Raw genomic sequence first — 18153 nt, 5'->3', positions numbered from 1 at the left:
TTCTTAAAACATTCATGCTCCACAGCTGTGTGAGATGTTTTTTCGAACAGTAGAAAGGACTCTACTAGAAGATCTTACCTAGCTAAATGGAAGCGCTTTTCTTCTTGGGTACATCAAAGAGGCATTCTCCCAGAAACTGCAGCTATTCCCCTCATCTTGGACTATATCCTATCTTTGAAGACATCAGGCTTGTCCATCAACTCCTTGAAAGACCACTTGGCAGCAATCAGTGCATACCATCCACCTTCTCATGGCTGCCCGGTCTTTGCACATCCACTGACCAATAGATTCTGGAAAGGCCTAATCAGAACTTTCTCCTCTATTCAGAAGACTTCTCCCCAGTGGGACATAAACCTTGTTCTCTCAGTACCCGTAGGCCCCCTTTAGAACCTTTAGCTTCTTGCTTCATGTTCTCCTTTCCATGAAGGTTGCTTTTCTTGTAGCTGTCACCTCAGGTTAGGGTGACCAGATGTCCCAATTTTAAAAGGACAGTCCCGATTTTTGGGTCTTTTTCTTATATAGGATCCTATTACCCCCCCCCCCCCACTCCCATCCCGATTTTTCACACTTGCTGTCTGGTCACCCTACCTCAGATAGAAGGATTGGTGAGCTTGCAGTGAGATGGCAGATCCTTTTTGTACTATATTGATAAGGATAAGGTTTCTGTGCATCTATACCCCAAATTCACTCCTAAAGTAATCTCAGAATTTCACGTTAACCAATCAATTCACTTACTTGTGTTCTTCCTAAAATCGCACCCTTCTACAAAGGAATGAAGACTCAGTGTTTGGCAGGCCTGGCCTTTTACCCGCAAAGAACAAAGCCTATCAGGAAATCCTTGAGACTATTTGTTGCCATAGCAGAAAGAATTATGGGGCACGCCTTCTCCACTCAGAGAATCTCCAGATAGATCTCTGACTGCATTACACTTTATCCGCTATCGAATCTTCCTCCGCCCCAACGCCCTTGGGGTAAGAGGTTATTCCACCATACCACAAGCAACAATTATGGCATCACTTCAGAAGGTGCCCCTCCTTGACATCTGTAAAGCAGCCATGTGGGGTTCCAGTCACATGTTTGTGAGACATTTATGCCCTGGTGCAGGACTCCTCTGCTGATGCGTCCTTTGGGACAGTGGTACTCCGCTCAGCTCTACCATCTATATCCTCACATCCCCTCCTACTTAGGTACTGCTTGTCAGTCACCTTCAGTGGAATACAATAGGGACCATCACTCAAAGAAGAAGTGGAGATTCTTCGAGATGTGTGGTCCCTATCTCATTCCACTACCCACCCTCCTTCCCCTCTGCTTCAGATCTTATCTGACTCATGGTAGAGAAGGAACTGGAGAGGCAGTCAGTCTGCCCCATCCTTTATCCCATCAGATGGAGGCCTGAGGTGAAGCAGGGCACATGCACGAACCAATGGACACTACTTTCAAATTGTCCGGCTCCGGGCACATGGCACACATGTGTAGCCCACTGTGGAATACAGATAGGGACCACACAGCTTGAAGAACCTGCAGTTACAGGTCAGTAACCTCCCCTTTTGATATCCAACAAGGTATAGCAGACACTTTTTTTTTTTTTTTTTTTTTTTTTTTTTTTGCACTCAAGAGGCTGTGGAAAATTTTTCAGTGGAGAGGGGATGCATCTGTTCTTACCCTTCCTCTTTTGGGCTGGAACAGAGGCATCTTTACATTTGTGTGAAGGAGATTTGAATTCCCCATTCTTTGACAGCAGCTAGTTATCTTGCCCCAGTATCTGCTGCTTCATCCATCAATGATGGATAATCACCACAGCTGGATGTTTTTGCTGAAGCGATCAGTAGTTAAATAAGTAACAGTGCTCCCATTTAAATTGTCCTCATTAGTCCATGGAGTTAACACACATAGAGATTAATATAGGGGCAGTCTGGTGGGTGAAAACCTGGCTCCACTGAAGTCAGTTACAAAGCTCTTGTTGGGCCAGGATTGTTTCAGGCTGTCAGCAGACTCAGGTTTAGCACTGATACTAAACATACAGGTTTAGTATCAGTGCTAAACCTGAACATTATTTTCATTTTTAAAGTTTTCTTTGCATCCGTAAAGGCTTAGATTCTGGAGAACCATTATGTGGCAGTTTAAGAAATAGGGTTATTTTGTAGCCATTTGAATGGCCACCTATGCATATTATTCAGTGTCCTGCCCATAGGTTATGTTATACCAGTTGCTTGTTAGCACAGTCTGGCCCAGTTTCCCTCTTGGGACTGATACTGTCTGTTATGACTGGACCCAACTGCTGTATCCCATGTGCTTCTAAGCTCCCTGCATTTGAGTAGTGACTAGTCACTTTTCCTAGTTACACATCTTTGAAAAACAATAAAATCCTGAATGCAGCTCTCCAAGTCTGATCTCACCCCCGCCGGGAGTCCTGGGTTTGGTCAGCATCCTTAGGCTGCCCCTCTTAGCCTTTTATTTTTCTCTCTGTGTTATGGAGTTCTAGCCTCTTGCTCTGAGAAGCAGCCGCCTTGTAAAACTCTGTCCCTCTTGGTTACCTTTGTGCTTCCACTGGAGAAGTTCCTGGCTCCAGCCCCACCTCCGTCGGTTTCTGTGTAGAGAGTCGAAGTCAAAGGTCCTATGGATAGAAAACCCCTAGTTGTACTAGGAAAGACTCATTCCATGTTGATGGCCCTAGATTGCCAATGGATGCCTTTTTCACAAAGGAGTTGCAATACCACATGAGGGTCACCACAAGCCCTGGCTTCCTCCGGGCCCCGGGGGTGCTCAAACCGACGCTCCGCCCCAGGCCCTGCTCCCACCCCTTCTCCCAAGCCCCCACCCCAGCCTGCCTCTTCCTGCCCCTCCTCTTCCCACCCAGTTCAGCCGCCTCCGCCAAGCATGCCCTCTCCCCACTCCTCCCCTCCCCCCAGCATCTCCTGCACGCTGCGAAACAGCTGATCACGGTGGGTGGGAGGTGCTGCGAGGGAGGGGGAAGAGTTGATTGGCAGAGCTGGGCAATGGATGGGAGGCACTGGGAAGGAAGAGGGGGAGCTGGCTGCCAGTGGGTGCTAAGTACCCACTAGTTTTTTTCTGTGGGTGCTCAAGCCCTGGAGCACCCATTGAGTCGGCGCCCATGAGGGTCACACCCCAAAATGAAAGTTACAGTCAAAATGCCATTCACAAAACAAGATGGAGTTCGCAGTTTGACCCAAACATTCTGCTCCCACCCCCTCAATCTGTCACACTAGTAATAAAGGTAAATTACATAGGATTTTTTTAAAAAGATATGTGCCATTTCCTTCTCCTTGATGATGTGTAAAGTGTCTGTAAGGATTTTTGTTTTGTTGTTGTTATTGAGAGTCTTAGTTTGAGTAAGTTAGGGAGAGTTTCTAGTTTTGGATGTTGGTTCAAAATAAATGGATTTTTATTAATTAATATTGCAGATGTGCCCAGACTTATGTGCATTTTAAGTAAATGGAAAGAAATACAAAAATGATTGCTAGCCTTAAAAAAATACGATTGTATCTTGCAGACTTCAGGATCTTTTGACTGATTACAAGAAGTTTGTAAATGGAATTCCTGCTATTCTGGAACCACTGATGAAACCATTTATGGAGCAAATTGAGGAATCCCTCACTCCAGGCCTGACACAGTTATCATGGACTTCTCCAAACATTGACACATGTATGGATCTTTGTTATTTCTATGCAAATCATAGAATCATAGTGTTTGCAGATGGAAAGACCTATTAGGTCTTTCGGTACGTCCCACTGTCAGTAGAACATGGTTCTCTGCAGTGCACTCTGTAGTTTTTTCCAATCTACTTTTACATGTTGTGAGTGATGGATGGTGTTCATGTACACAAACTAAAATATTTTACATTTGTTTAATTGTAAATGTGATGACATTTTAGTTATATTTATATGGATTGTACTAGGTAGGCACGGACATGAATGGGGTGGTGCTTTGCCTCATAGTTCTGCGGGGACTCGGTCAATGATTGTTTCTCAGGGAAGTACTGTCCCTTCCTGAGCATCCAGGAAAGCAGGGTCAACGAGGATAAGGGATGGAGCCATTGCCCGGACTTCTCCCAACCTTCTCTGAGGTGATGTGTGCATACCCAATGTTGCCTGAAGGGAGCTGTCCCTGTTCTTCCTTAAACAGATGAACTGCAACTGTCCCTGACCCTTTTACAGGGCTCAGACGGGATGGAGGAAAACTCATTGCTCAAACACAGCCATGCATCTCTGGAAAGGCCAGTCACAATCTGTGCCATACTATTTACATTAATAGAAAGAGGAATTATTGTTCAAAATAAAGCAGTCAGGGATACAAGCTTGTAGAAAAAATTATTGCTTGTACTATGTGAGTCTTGATTTTGAGAAGAAAATTCTAGTTTTATACAAAAATAGTCAGCAGGAAATTTTAAAAAATATTTTAATTTGCTGACATTACTGTTATTCATACATTGTTATCTGTACAGCATTCAAAGTAAATCTGGGTAGATTGGAATACTAAATAAAAAGATGTAGATCCCAAACATCCATATCAATAAATCAGTACAGTTGGGCACCACCCATTATAACATAAATCCAGGTTTTAAAATCCATCCTTGGTAATATAATGATAATATGATAATAATAATTAATAATAGTAAGGACACACCCTACCATTGCTACAACTACAATGCTCCAGAGTGCAGGTACTGTCACCTTCATTCAGACCCCCCCTTCTCCCTCTCCGCACACCCCGTTAGCAGATAGTTTTCCTCCCATCACTGGATGTTTGGAGAGCAGTTTGTGTTGGGAGAAGGTAGTTTGGTAAAGGGTTGTGTGTAGAAGGGCAATTAAAGGGTGTGATAGGAGTTTAGGATCTCTAGGGGGCAAAGTTAAGGATGAGGTGTGTGTTCTGTGATGTATGGTAGTGGTGGTATTGTTAAGGCATGTGTCTGTGGGTGAAGGAGAAGAGTGTACATATTATTGCGTGTCTTAACTTTTCATTTCCTTGTTTATGTAGGTTTGTGTCATGTATGTTTTGTAAGTATAGCAACCCTAATGGCTTCCCAATGAATTTTTTGTTTATTAATTTAATGTTTATTTAAACATATGGCAGTTGCATGATTTAGGAGGGGAGTACAAATCTGTAGGGTTTGAAGTACAGCTGCTGAAGGAGAATATTTTGTCCGTAAACCACTTCTATGAAACAGTCACCATTGTAGGTAACAATCTGACAGGAAATTGTAGGTTGTGGTGGAAATTTTATATGTCCAGCCTTATCAGTCAGGCCTGGGATGTGCCTGCCCCATCTATCCAGATTACGCGCACAATGTGTGAACTTTAATTTACAATGTGAATAAAAGGTTTTAGTGGAGAGAGGTAAATAGCAGGGTCCCTTATTGACCTGTACTGAAACCTGTGCAGTTCAACATATTCATAAATGAATGTGGCAAAATTTGCAGATGATTCAAAATTAATTGGATAAGTCCAAAGCTGAGTGCGATGAGTTACAAAGGGATTTCACTAAACTGACTGGGCAACAAAATGGCAGATTAAATTCAGTGTTGATAAATGCAAAGTAGTGTACATTGGAAAACATAATCCCAACTATATATACAAAATGCTGGGATCTAAATTAACTGTTACCACTCAAGAAAGAGATCTTGGAGTCATCGTGGATAGTGCTCTGAAAATATGTGCTCAACGTGTGGTGTCAGTTAAAAAAAGCTAGCAGAATGTCAGGAACCATTAGGAAAGGGATAGATAATAAAACAGAAAATATCATAATATCACTATATACATCCATAGAACATTCACACATTCAGTACTGAAAACAGTTCTGGTCAGCCCACCTCAAAAATATACAGTAGAATTGGAAAAGGTGCAGAGAAGGATAACAAAAATTATTAGGAGTATGGAACAGCTTCCATATGAGGAGAGATTAAAAAGACTGGGACAGTTCAGCTTAGAAGAGATCTGATTAAGGAGGGATATGATAGTGTTCTATAAATCATGACTGGTGTAGAGAAAGTGAATAGTGAAGTGTTATTTACTTCTTCACATAACACAAGAACTAGGGGTCACCTGGTGAAATGAAAAGGCAGCAGGTTTAAAGCAAACAAAAGTACTTCTTCGCACAATGCACAGTCGACGTGTAGAACTTCTTGTCATGGGATGTTGTGAAGGCCAAAGTGCAGCTAGGTTAAAAAAAGAATTGGATACTTTCATGCAGGATAGGTCCATCAGTGGCTATTATCCAAGATGGTTAGAGACACAACCCCATGCTTTAGGTGTTCCTAAACCTCCAACTAGCCAGAAGCTGGGACTACATGACAGGCTGGATCACTCAGAATTCCCTCTGAAGTATCTGGCTATGGCCATTGTCAGAAAACTGGATATTGGGCTAGATCAGGGGTAGGCAACCTATGGCACACGTGCCAAAGGCGGCACGCGAGCTAATTTTCAGTGGCACTCACACTGCCCGGATCCTGGCCACTGGTCCGGGGGGCTCTGCATTTTAATTTAATTTTAAATGAAGCTTAAACATTTTTAAAACCTTATTTACTTTACATATAAGAATAGTTTAGTTCTATATTATAGACTTATAGAAAGAGACCTTCTAAAAACGTTAACATGTATTACTGGCACGCGAAACCTTAAATTACAGTGAATAAATGAAGATTCGGCACACCACTTCTGAAAGGTTGCCGACCCCTGGGCTAGATGAACCACTGGTCTGACCCACTGTGGCTGTTCTTATGTTATTATTATTATCATCATCATTGCAAATCTCAAAGGGACGTAGCCTCCTTTCAGATCAAGTATTGAACTCTCGCTACATCCTTCAGATGGTCTGGTTGGATGTTCTGTGTATGTCCATCTCTGGCAATCTTACTGCACCACTGAAGCCTTTGGCACCCATGTGATCGCTGACCATTCCTGGGTAAATGAAAACTAAAAATGACTCAAAATTCAAATTTAAAACAAATCCCAACCAGTTTCACCAGATCGATTCAGGATCCACCCCTCTGTCTGTGACGCAGCAGCCTAATTACCATTTTCAAAAGAGACTTAGGAGCCTTTAGAAGGAATCCTTCAGGTGGGATGTTTCAGGTTGTGTAACTTACATGCATTTGCAGTAATTTAGACTACCTTACACTGATCTGAAGAAAAGCTCTGTGTAAGCTCGAAAGCTTGTCTCTTTCTCCAACAGAAGTCGATCCAATAAAACAGTGGTGGGCAAACATTTTGGCCTGAGGGCCACATCTGGGTATGGAAATTGTATGGCTGGTCATGAATGCTTATGAAATTGAGGGTTGGGGTGTGGGGGGGGTGCGGGCTCTGGGGTGGGGCTGGGGATGAGGGGTTTGGGGTGCAGGAGGGTGCTGCGGGCCGGGACCGAGGGGTGCGGAGGTCAGGGGTACAGGCTCCAGGCAGCGCTTACCTCAAGCAGCTCCTGGAAGCAGCAGCATGTCCCCCCTCCGGCTCCTACACATAGGGGCAGCCAGGGGTCTCCGCGCGCTGCCCCGTCCCCAGGTGCTGCCACTGCAGCTTCCATTGGCCGTGGTTCCAGGCGCGGGCCGAGGGATATGCTGGCTGCGGCTTCCCGCTGCCCCCATTGGCCTGGGACGGCGAACCGTGGCCAGTGGGGGCCGCGATTGGCCAAACCTGCGGCGTTAGCAGGTAAATAAATTGGCCCGGCCCGCTAGGGTGCTTACCCTGGCGAGCTGCGTGCCGAACGTTGCCGACCCCTGTAATACAGTAATGAGTGATCCAAATTCCTAAATGTAAAGGCATTAGGAGGAATTAGTATGTTGCAGTTCTACAATAAGCCAACAGGCTATGCTTGTGGATCATTTTTCAGTTGAGACAGATTGGTATATGGCTTTACTTTTGTTTTTTAAAATGTAAACAACAAGATAACACTAAACAGCAGCATGTTTTGTTTTACAATCTCAGCTCAAAGGATTTTTTGGTACTGGTCAGTACAGTAACATATCATTTATTAAGAAAGATGTTGCAAATATAATTTAAATTAAAATTAAACATTTTTTATTAACTCCCACCTCACTACCCGAAGGATGTTAATGCAGTGACTGCCCTCTTAAAACCTTACAGTTTGAATATTGGGAACATAGGTTTTTTACTCATGCTTTCAGATGAAGTGGTCCATGTGGTTCTTTGGGTCAGCTTTCTTTGTGGCAGCTTTTTGGTGTGTCTGTTGAGCTAGTAGTTATACCGGGTAGCAGGGGTATGTGGGTGGCTGCTGCTGGCCTTCCTGTGGCTCTAAGGAACTAGAGATGGGAATTAGAATCTTTCCTAGAAGCGCATGCTTTTCTTGAGTGAGGATGAAATGCTTTCTTTTTGTGCCTAGTTTGGTAGAAGTTAAATGGGATTTTTCAAAGCATTAATTATCCAGTACATTTTGCACTGGTTCTTATAAAGTGCATCTTTTATTTCAATATTAATTAGATCATTTTAAGTCTTTCTTTCCCATTTCTCAGAGTACAGAATCTCTTTACTAGAATTCTGCCATCCTGAGCTATTCTTAGGACAATTTTGGACCTCAAAATCAGCAAGCAGGATATGCCACTTTAATAGTACCCCCTGCTAGCCGATTAAAGGCCTCATCCTGCCAACTGCTCATTTTCATTTGTGATGTGCTGAGTGCAGTCAACTCCAGTTGATTTAAATGAGCGTTAAAAGTACTTGTCACTTTCAGGTTTTGAAGTGCGCAATTGTGAATTGCTCAATGTCATCGAGTGCTGCCCTTCAGCATGCCCCCTTGTTGCTCTGCATTCAGTCACCTAGGTGCTGGAACTAGGGGTACTGGGGTTGCTGCTTCTTGAAGTGATTTCCATCATATACAGGGCTTACAGTTTCAATGGCTCTCAGTGCCCCCAACATACAAATGGTTCCAGCACCCCTAATCAGTCCTCAGGCTCAGAAGATTCAGCAAGCAGCCTTCTCTTGGTGTCTGCCATGCTCTGAGGAAGGAGGCAGCATATATGCTGGTCCTCTTCCTTACAGCTCATCCCCAGTTGGTTGAGTGAGAGGGGAACCTTGCCCCATCCACTCTGCAGAGTTCCTGATTCTAGATCCTTAAAGAAACAATAAATGACTTGCTCCCAAATACTACTGATTTCTGGGGCATCTTCCTCTCTATCAAACCTTCTTATTTCCTAGGTCTTTGCATACATCAAAATGTCCCCAAATCTTAAAGGGCCATGCCAGGTGATGGGAGTGGATGGGCTGAGCCCAAGACATCACTACCTATAAGGGGACTACCTGATTACACTTAGCATCTATATTTCTAGGTACTTATATGGTACTCATCACTTGTGTCTGGGCACCCTACAGACATGAATTAATTTATCCTCATAATACTCCAGTGAGGTAGGGAAAAATCAATATATGCATTTTACAGATGAAGGACTCAGATGCAGAGGTTAGGCAAATTGCTGAAATCTGTAAGAGAGGTAGGAGTTGAACCCGGATCTCCAGAATATCATTCCAGTGCATGGGCTCCAAGACCATTCCATACCTCCACCACACACCGATGGGGAAGGAACCACGTTCGGTTTAATAAGATCCAATTAAAAATAGAAGTGGGATTCCTAAAACACATCCAGAATATCCCAAAATTGTTCAGATGTGGATCATTACATAGGATTCATCCTAAAGTAGAGCTTGAGAAACAAGGGGCAAAGGGATTTAGGATTGCTTAATTTAAATGTATGCTGTGTAGTTAATGGACTGACTCATTTGTCCAATTTTTTCAGTAGTGAAGGTTAACCCTTATCTTGGTTCTGGATTCCAAAATTAATAAGTTAAATTGTTTGGGTTTTTTTTGACAGTCAAAAAAACATAGTTCACTTTTGCTTGTGTACTCAATAACTGTCTGTTAACAAGAGATGTTCATGTTAAATATGATAGTTTTCTTGTTCAGAATTTTCCATTAAAAACATCAGTTTGCGCACTGTTATCACGTGTTAGTAAATCAGATACCCCAGCGATCTTTTTACTTAGTACGGGAAATAATTTTGGCAATTCCAATACCACTGTGTGGATAAACTATGACATTTTAATGATGACCACTGTATGGTTCTGAAGGGACATAGTGCGGTGATTGCACTGAATGTATTTTTATGTGATTTTATTTTTCCTCTTCTTCATAATAAAAAAATACAAAAGACTTATTAAAAAACAAAAATATGTATAGTACTTGGTTGCAAATCAATGGTTTGTGGATAAGAGGATTGGGAAGATGAATGTTTGAAAAAGATTGAAAAGTTAGAGGAAAACTCTACTCCCTGGTCTCTGAGACCATTCTCTGGCATGATTTAGTACTCACAATGCTTGTAGAGGACTCAGATAAATTCAATCTTATATTTGTAAGAAGAAATTCAGTGGCATAATCTACATACTAACTTGCCTTGAGGAATTTTGCCCATAAACTGATTTGAATGATGAAATACTGAATTTCACTGAATAGTTTAGATGGAATATGGAACAGATCTGCTTTTTCCTAAAGTAGGTGTATGTGTGAAGGATGCAATAACTTTTCAATAGTAACATTCCTTTTATTTCTGGTATACTGTTATTGATCCTTTCCATTAGATACTTGCCTCTTTAATATAGTATTTTTATAATACTAAGTATTTCATTATGTCCTTTTCTTGCAAAACAGTTTTATTTAAAGATTCAGATGCACAGAGACCCATTAGGTCTTTGGTTTCAGACTTTTAATTCAGTATGTAATCATTAATTAAGATTCACATTTAGAAAGATAACCCTTTTGTATTCCAATATAATATGATATTTTAAAAAGTGATTTCATGTGCTATATTTTGTAGATTCTCATTTTATTTTCTGTTTGCTTAGTCCTCAAGAAAGTTTATAATTCCCTAGAAGAAGTGGGGTATATAGTCAAAGAAGCTTCTGACACTCTGGAATGCAGAATTGAAAGAATTCTGCAGGATATGTCAGACACTCCTCTTGTAACTCTACCCGAAGATGATCCCATTGAGGTACTGGCTTTCCTGGAAAGGACAGAAAAACTTACTGCTACAGCTGCTGAAACTCTGTCTCAGTAAGTCTACTCATGTGTGGTTTGTAGAGCCCATAATGGTAGGATTTAAAATAGTATGGTTAGCTTTTTAATCCCTATTGAAATAAGACTGCTGGACCAAGCTGAACTTTTAACAACAAAATCTATAGGCATCTTAAATGCAACAAAAATAAAGCATTTATATTATTTCTTTCCTGTTTTGCTTGACTGATATTTACTCTCCTTTCCTTTGGTTAGAGAACTTCAGAGCAACCTATTATTTATGCAATGACAAGTAAAGTTGATTCTTAATGTTAACTAACTGATTTAGGACTAGAAGATAGACTCTTCCCCTCTCTAGGTGCTGCATATAATATTTTGCATTTTTACATTATCATGTAATACTTGTTCAGTTGTGTTCCACTGAGACACATCTAAGTGTTCTTTGCATGTCAGAATGATGAAAGGCTGTCTCTCTTCTAGCCTACTATAATTTTTGTATGGTTTGGTCTGTACATCAGGTTAGCTTGCTGTATCATCCTGATAAGCCCAACCTGGGTGAAATGTATGTCTATGATTGCTCACCAAAGCTGGAAAAAAACCTGATGCTCTTCAAAGAATCCAGGAGATCTAGTTGTATTGGATATACTGCAATCTTCAAAATAGGATGCTGAAAATATCCCAGGATACTTTAACATCCATTGGTTATTTTATAGTACATCCAGGCAGTAGAAGCGAACTGAACAGTTTAGGAGTATTTCCGCATTCACCCTTTAATATAGTGTGTTCTGAAAACCAGAGTGGTAGTAGGCTTTCTTCTCTTTTGGGCATCCCCATTTCTTTTGTGGGTGGTTATATCCTGAAATCCATAACTTTCCTTTGTAGACAAAGCCAGCAAGTGGAACGTTCCATGTATGAATTGATAGACATTCTGAAGCACAGATTGAAACCGGAAGACAAAACCAATCTGCAGGTAAGATCTAAAATGTAAATAATTACGAAGCATTTCTTAAGCTGCTTATATTTCATTTATGAAATATGAATTATTTGGAGCCTTTTTATTTTGTTTGCTGTTTCACTGTGACTTTTCAGGATTCATTTGCCTGTGGACATCTTGATATGAAACAGAAAACACGCTGCCAGGAATGTCTGTCCTGTAGTTACTATAACCTGATGGGGCAGCTTTGTCAGAAAAATACGGACTCTCTAGTCAAATGTAGGTTTTGCATTTTAAACTATACTTACTTTTATTTTTTTAATTATATGACATATTTTTATAATATTTTAAAAATTTCTGAACTTGTGGTCACAACTATAATTTTTCTAAAATGTTCTATTTATATAGGCACCAGGATTTCTTTAGATGCTTTAAGGCGTCGCTTACATGTTCTCAACTCTAAATATCAGATGACCAAGTTCATAAAAGATCAAAGAGTTCCGTTATTCAAAGCTGAAATTCAATTGGCCATTCCAAATGTTGTCTTGAGGCCAAGTCTTGATGATATTCAGGTAACATCAACAAAAACAAATGCACATCACAATTTACAACTTATGTAAATATGTTGTTTTTTTAAATAAGGTGTGTCTATTTAACCTCAGATAAGAATAGAACTGAAGAAAAATAGGACAAAATTAAAAAAAAAAATCAGTGGTACACAAGATGGTATCTTGAGAAACTAGAAAACTGAAGCCATCAATCAAGATGTTATACTGTCCAATAAAAACAATAATTCTACTGGAAACTTAACACCTCTCATCTATAATCCTCTACTTTAAAAAGGAAAACTTTTCAAAGAGGGTGTACAAACCAAAGAAGTTGAATTCAAAGCAATCAGTAAAAACTCAGGTTGCGCCCATTACTTACAACTCCTGAAGAATATTCAATGACTATATAAGTGTGAAATAACAGCTATATATCAGTTACTACACAATGAGGCTTTGATTTAGTGAAGCACTTAAGAATGTTCTTAGGTTTAAGCATATGAGCAATCCCCTTTTATTTCAGCAAAACACTTAAGCACATGCTTAAAATCAACTGCTACGTGAATCACTTTACACTGATTCCAAAAGCAATTGGTTATAACGTGACTGGCAGCCTAGCAACATTTTGATCTGCCACTCCCTAAATCAATCTTAGAATTCTCAGTCCGATTTAATTTGCAGCCTGTGTGGTCTGGGAACAAGAAGTCAGATAATAAAAAATAAATTTAAATACTGTAGATAGAAAGGGTTGTATGATGCCATCATTTGTACAGCTACAAATGTATGTAACTAGACTAAATAAATGTATAAAGGGACTCTATGATGGTTGTGAAATAAGATTAAATTAATTCCGTTAACTGCCTCTGTTTATTCCTCTTTAAACAGGGTATAATAATGAAACCACAATGTGCTATGAGGTATAATTAATGTTTGTAAAGCTCGTTAAAATCCTTGGATGAAGGGCATGTAGAAGTGTAGGGATTATTAGTATGTGGTTTAATCCATGTTTAAGTTAGATGATTTTTTTTAAACAGGTTTAACTTTGTGCTGTTGTGGATAGGACATTATGGAACACCCCTTTTCTTTCTCAAAGTATATGAATTATTTGGGGGGCGCTATAATATATCACTTATTAGAATATAGCATTGCTAAGCGGAAGAATGTAAAGATGAGAGGTGCGTTTTTCAGCTTTGCTATTAATCAGGCTGGTTTTTTTTAAGTGAGGACTGATCTTTATGTTTGTTTAAGGTGAATGTTTTACTCTTTTCAGAATGTGGTAAACAAAGCAGTAAATATCATATTATCGATGGCCAGAGATATCCCACTGTGGAAGTTTGCTCATTTACATCATAGACAGCAGCAGGTAGAGTACTTTTTAAAATTTAATTTGCTTAGAATGTTAAAAAAGAATGGTTAGAGAAACTAAATACTTAGGGTTTACACTTCTAAATTTCCTAGGAAAGGTTATGTTTACATTAATTTTTTGACTTGTAGTTTTGGATTTTTTCTGGTGAGGTAGATTGTACAATTTACTGAAAACATATATATATATTTATGTAAAATCTTTACATTAAACCATCAGTTAAGTAGAAGACATATTCATTATTAGTATGTTTATTGAAAATATTTTCCATATTAAAAAGAGCACTAGCTTACACAAAGAGATTTTTACAAATAATGTTAGAGTGTTAGTGCTATTACAGACTGTAGGAGAAAACTAACATCATCTGTGTTTTATTATGCAGCTAATTATGCATAATAAAACACTATTGATCTTCCCAGAGAAAAACAGTATTAAGATGGTGTTAAGCTGGAGAATACATACGATCAGTAATGTAAGAGTAAAAAACATCACATGGATGTTGTAGTTGCCCTAAAACAAGCACTACAAACACAGGACAGTCATAGTCAAGGTTAAACTTAAACAAACTCCACACTTGTAAGCAGGGCCGGCTCCAGCTTTTTTGCCGCCCTAAGCGGCGGAAAAAAAAAAAAAATATTAAAAAAAAAAAAGATAAAGCCGCGATCGGCGGCACTTCGGCGGCAGCTCTACCGCGCCGCTTCATTCTTTGGCGGCAATTCGGCGGCCGGTCCTTCCCTCTGAGAGGGACCGAGGGACCCGCCACTGAATTGCCGCCGAAGACTGAAACGTGCCGCCCCTTTCCATTGGCCGCCCCAAGCACCTGCTTCCTGTGCTGGTGCCTGGAGCCGGCTCTACTTGTAAGGGTATGGAAATGCACAGTTAAGGCACTCAAACAACCTTAAAATTCTGCTTTGTAGTGATGTTATGCAATAAGCATAAAGTTATCGTTAATGCATTTTAGTGATGGTAGTACCAGATTAAATTAAACGGATGTTTTAAAGACACTTTCTTTTTTCCATCTAGTTTTTGTCTTCATAGAGAAGTGTGCAGATCTCTCACTGTAGGAATAGTTGGTTCAGCACATGGCTCTTAAAGGGAGGTGGAGAGCAAATAGGAAAATAAGTGGACCCTTGAAGCTTCGAAAGGAGCTTCAATGGGTTCCCAGAAAAAAGAGGAAGGGAGGAGGGAAATGAGGGAACCAAAAGGACATACGAATACCCAGTTTATCCAATAAAAATATTAATCATTGTGAGCAACCTCCCTTGGGCTGGTGGATCCTAGGCTTGTCATGCAGGTGACATGTCTGCACTCTAGGGGCAGAGTTATAATTACTAGCCGGGCCTGCCAGATTACCATGGAGTGGCAATAGCTTTGGCTTAAAGAAGAAGAATATTGTATTTCTATGTAGCCCTCAGATGTAGCGGTTTTAAAAAGTTAGATGGAGGCGCATACTGTCTGGACTGGTCCTACCTGGATCAGACACAGAAACTCCATGGCACATTTTTGGTTTGCAACCCTGTATATAACAGGGACAGGGAAAGCAGGCTTCAGATAAGTTGATTCAGGAAACATGGACAATTTTCAAAGGCATGCTTCTTTCAAACCTAATGCCCAATGTGTGTCAGAAATGAGTCTGAACACTTGAGTTGAACAATGAGTCCAATGGGTCACAGGGACGCTAACCCATGCATGCCTGTGACAAGGTAAAGACTCAGTCAGCATAACACGATGCTGTCCCCTAGGCCAATACGAAGATGCCCCTCCTATGACTTCTTTTATACGTTAGTACAAACAAGTTACGTATTACACTCCAGATGTTGTTAGTTACCACCCTTATACCTTGTACCTACTAGTTTGAACAAAACATCCTTATCCATTATCCTGTCATTCCCTCCTTATCTTTAGGAGGGGTCGGTGTGTTCTTGTACCATCTCTTAGGAATGTGTTAACATAGTTACTTGAGAGATGTGTGGTTTTGCGCCATCCTCTCCAGTCAGGAATGTGCTTATTTGATGTTAGCTTATACCTAGCATGTTACTGTTGTGTCAGCACCAGTTCTACTTTGGTTCACAGCCTTTGGTTCACACTGTTAGTTATGCCTAGGGCTCCAGCAAGGTCTGCAGACAGAAGACATTTCTTCGCTGGACAGTGGAAATCATGTCCTTTCTAGCCATAGTTAATACATACAGTAGGGGGTGTGTTTTTTTGTTTTTGTTTTTTAAATACTGGTGCTACTACTGGAATATCTAGGAGTGTGGGGCCTGCAGTGCCGTGCCCCAGCTGTCTCAGGTTGAAAGTCAAAGGAAAAACTGTATCTGATTGAGGGTTGTCCAAATAAATTCTCTATCGCTATGACCATCAAAGAGGGGAAGGAGCTGGCTCTAATTCCAGGAAAGGGAAAGAGAAAATGCTTCATTTCCAAGCTGGTTCTCTGAAAAGTGGCTTTGTAAAAATGGTTCCTTTTTATTCCGCAGATCTGTTCCCTGTGTGTAGTGTGACAAAGTTCCTCCTCTATCTTGGTGGGTCCTGCGCTTATTGGCGGATTTTCTTGCCTCAGAGATTCACCATGTGGGTTGGGAAACAGCCCAGAGACCTTCCCCTCTGGAAGAACCTACAGTCCAGGTCAATTGGGAGGTTTGGGGGGAACCCGGGCCCGCCCTTTACTCCGGGTTCCAGCCCAGGGCCCTGTGGACTGCAGCTGTCTATAGTGCCTCCTGTAACAGCTGCATGACAGCTACAACTCCCTGGGCTACTTCCCCATGGCCTCCTCCAAACACCTTCCTTATTCTCACCACAGGACCTTCCGCCTGGTATCTGATAACGCTTGTGCTCCTCAGTCCTCCAGCAGCACACCCTCTCACTCTCAGCTCCTTGTGCCTCTCGCACCAAGCTCCTTGTGCCTCTCGCACAACAAACTGAAGTGAGCTCCTTTTAAAACCCAGGTGCCCTGATTAGCCTGCCTTAATTGATTCTAGCAGCTTCTTCTTATTTGGCTCCAGGTGTCCTAATTAGCCTGCCTGCCTTAACTGGTTCTAGCAGGTTCCTGATTACTCTAGTGCAGCCCCTTCTCTGGTCACTCAGGGAACAGAAAACTACTCATCCAGTGACCAGTATATTTGCCCTCTACCAGACTCCTGTACCCCACTGGTCTGGGTCTGTCACATATCCCTCCCCCTGCTCAACACCAAGGGGTTGGGCAGCTTGGGACACCAGACAATGCACACGTGACAAGCCATCGGCGTTGCATGACAGCTCCCTGCTCTGTGTTGCACACGGAACTGGAAAGGTTGGAGGGATAAGAACCATCTGGTCACCCTTGTGTTCTTCTCCTTGTTCCGCTGCATCCATTGAAGAGGGGCATGGTTGGTCACGAGGACAAATCTGCGCCCGAGCAGGTAGTAGCGCAATGTTTCCATGGCTGATTTTACAGCGAGGCATTCTCTCTCCACCACTGCATATTTTTGTTCCCTTGGAAGGAGTTTCTGACTGAGGTATAGAATTGGGCGTTCCTCCTCCCTGACCATCTGTGATAGAATGGCCCCCAACCCTACTTCCAATGCATCCGTCTGCAAGATAAAATCCTTGGTGAAATCAGGGGCTATCAGTACGGGGTTACTGCAGAGGGCAGTCTGTAGGTCTGTGAATGCTTCCTCTGCTGCGTCAGACCATCTCACCAGATCAGGTCCACAGGCTTTCACTAGGTCTGTCAGGGGGCTTGCCCTTGTGGCAAAGTGGGGGATAAATTGTCGGTAATACCCCACCACACCTAGGAACGCCCGGACTTGTTTCTTGCGACTTGGTCGGGGCCAATTTTGAATGGCCTCTAACTTGTTCACTTGGGGTTTTACCAAACCTTTACTCACAATGTAGCCAAGATATTTGGCCTCTGTAAACCCTACAGCGCACTTGGCAGGGTTTGCTGTAAGGCCAGCTGGCCTGAAGGTATCAAGGACTGCCTCCACCTTCTCCAGGTGGGTTTCCCAGTCTGGGGTATGAATGACCACATCGTCCAAGTAGGCAGCAGCATAACTGTTATGCGGGCGTAATAGCTTGTCCATGAGGCGCTGGAAGGTAGCTGGGGCCCCATGTATCCAAAAGGGAGGACAGTATATTGAAAAAGACCCTCTGGTGTAGAGAACGCAGTCTTTTCCTTTGCGTCTTCTGCAAGGGGAATCTGCCAGTACCCCTTTGTCAAGTCTAGGGTAGTCAAGTACCGGGCATTACCCAGACGGTCCACTAGCTCATCTATGCGAGGTATGGGGTACGCGTCGAACTGGGATACT

General features: G+C 41.8%; 1 protein-coding gene across 1 annotated transcript in view; it reads left to right on the top strand.

Moving 5' to 3' along the window:
* Positions 1–18153, top strand: part of LOC128831797 (dynein axonemal heavy chain 5-like) — a 279614-nt gene that overhangs the window by 56147 nt on the left and 205314 nt on the right. The window contains exons 21-26 of the mRNA XM_054018564.1: positions 3512–3663; positions 10860–11067; positions 11911–11998; positions 12118–12241; positions 12371–12534; positions 13778–13870. Coding sequence (XP_053874539.1) covers positions 3512–3663; positions 10860–11067; positions 11911–11998; positions 12118–12241; positions 12371–12534; positions 13778–13870 — 829 coding nt within the window. The remainder of the gene's footprint in view (positions 1–3511; positions 3664–10859; positions 11068–11910; positions 11999–12117; positions 12242–12370; positions 12535–13777; positions 13871–18153) is intronic.

Source organism: Malaclemys terrapin, chromosome 2, assembly GCF_027887155.1.
Source record: "Malaclemys terrapin pileata isolate rMalTer1 chromosome 2, rMalTer1.hap1, whole genome shotgun sequence".
Classification (NCBI taxonomy): Eukaryota; Metazoa; Chordata; order Testudines; family Emydidae; genus Malaclemys; species Malaclemys terrapin.
The sequence above is the reverse complement of the archived record's forward strand: the minus strand, read 5'-3'. Positions and strand labels throughout refer to the sequence as shown.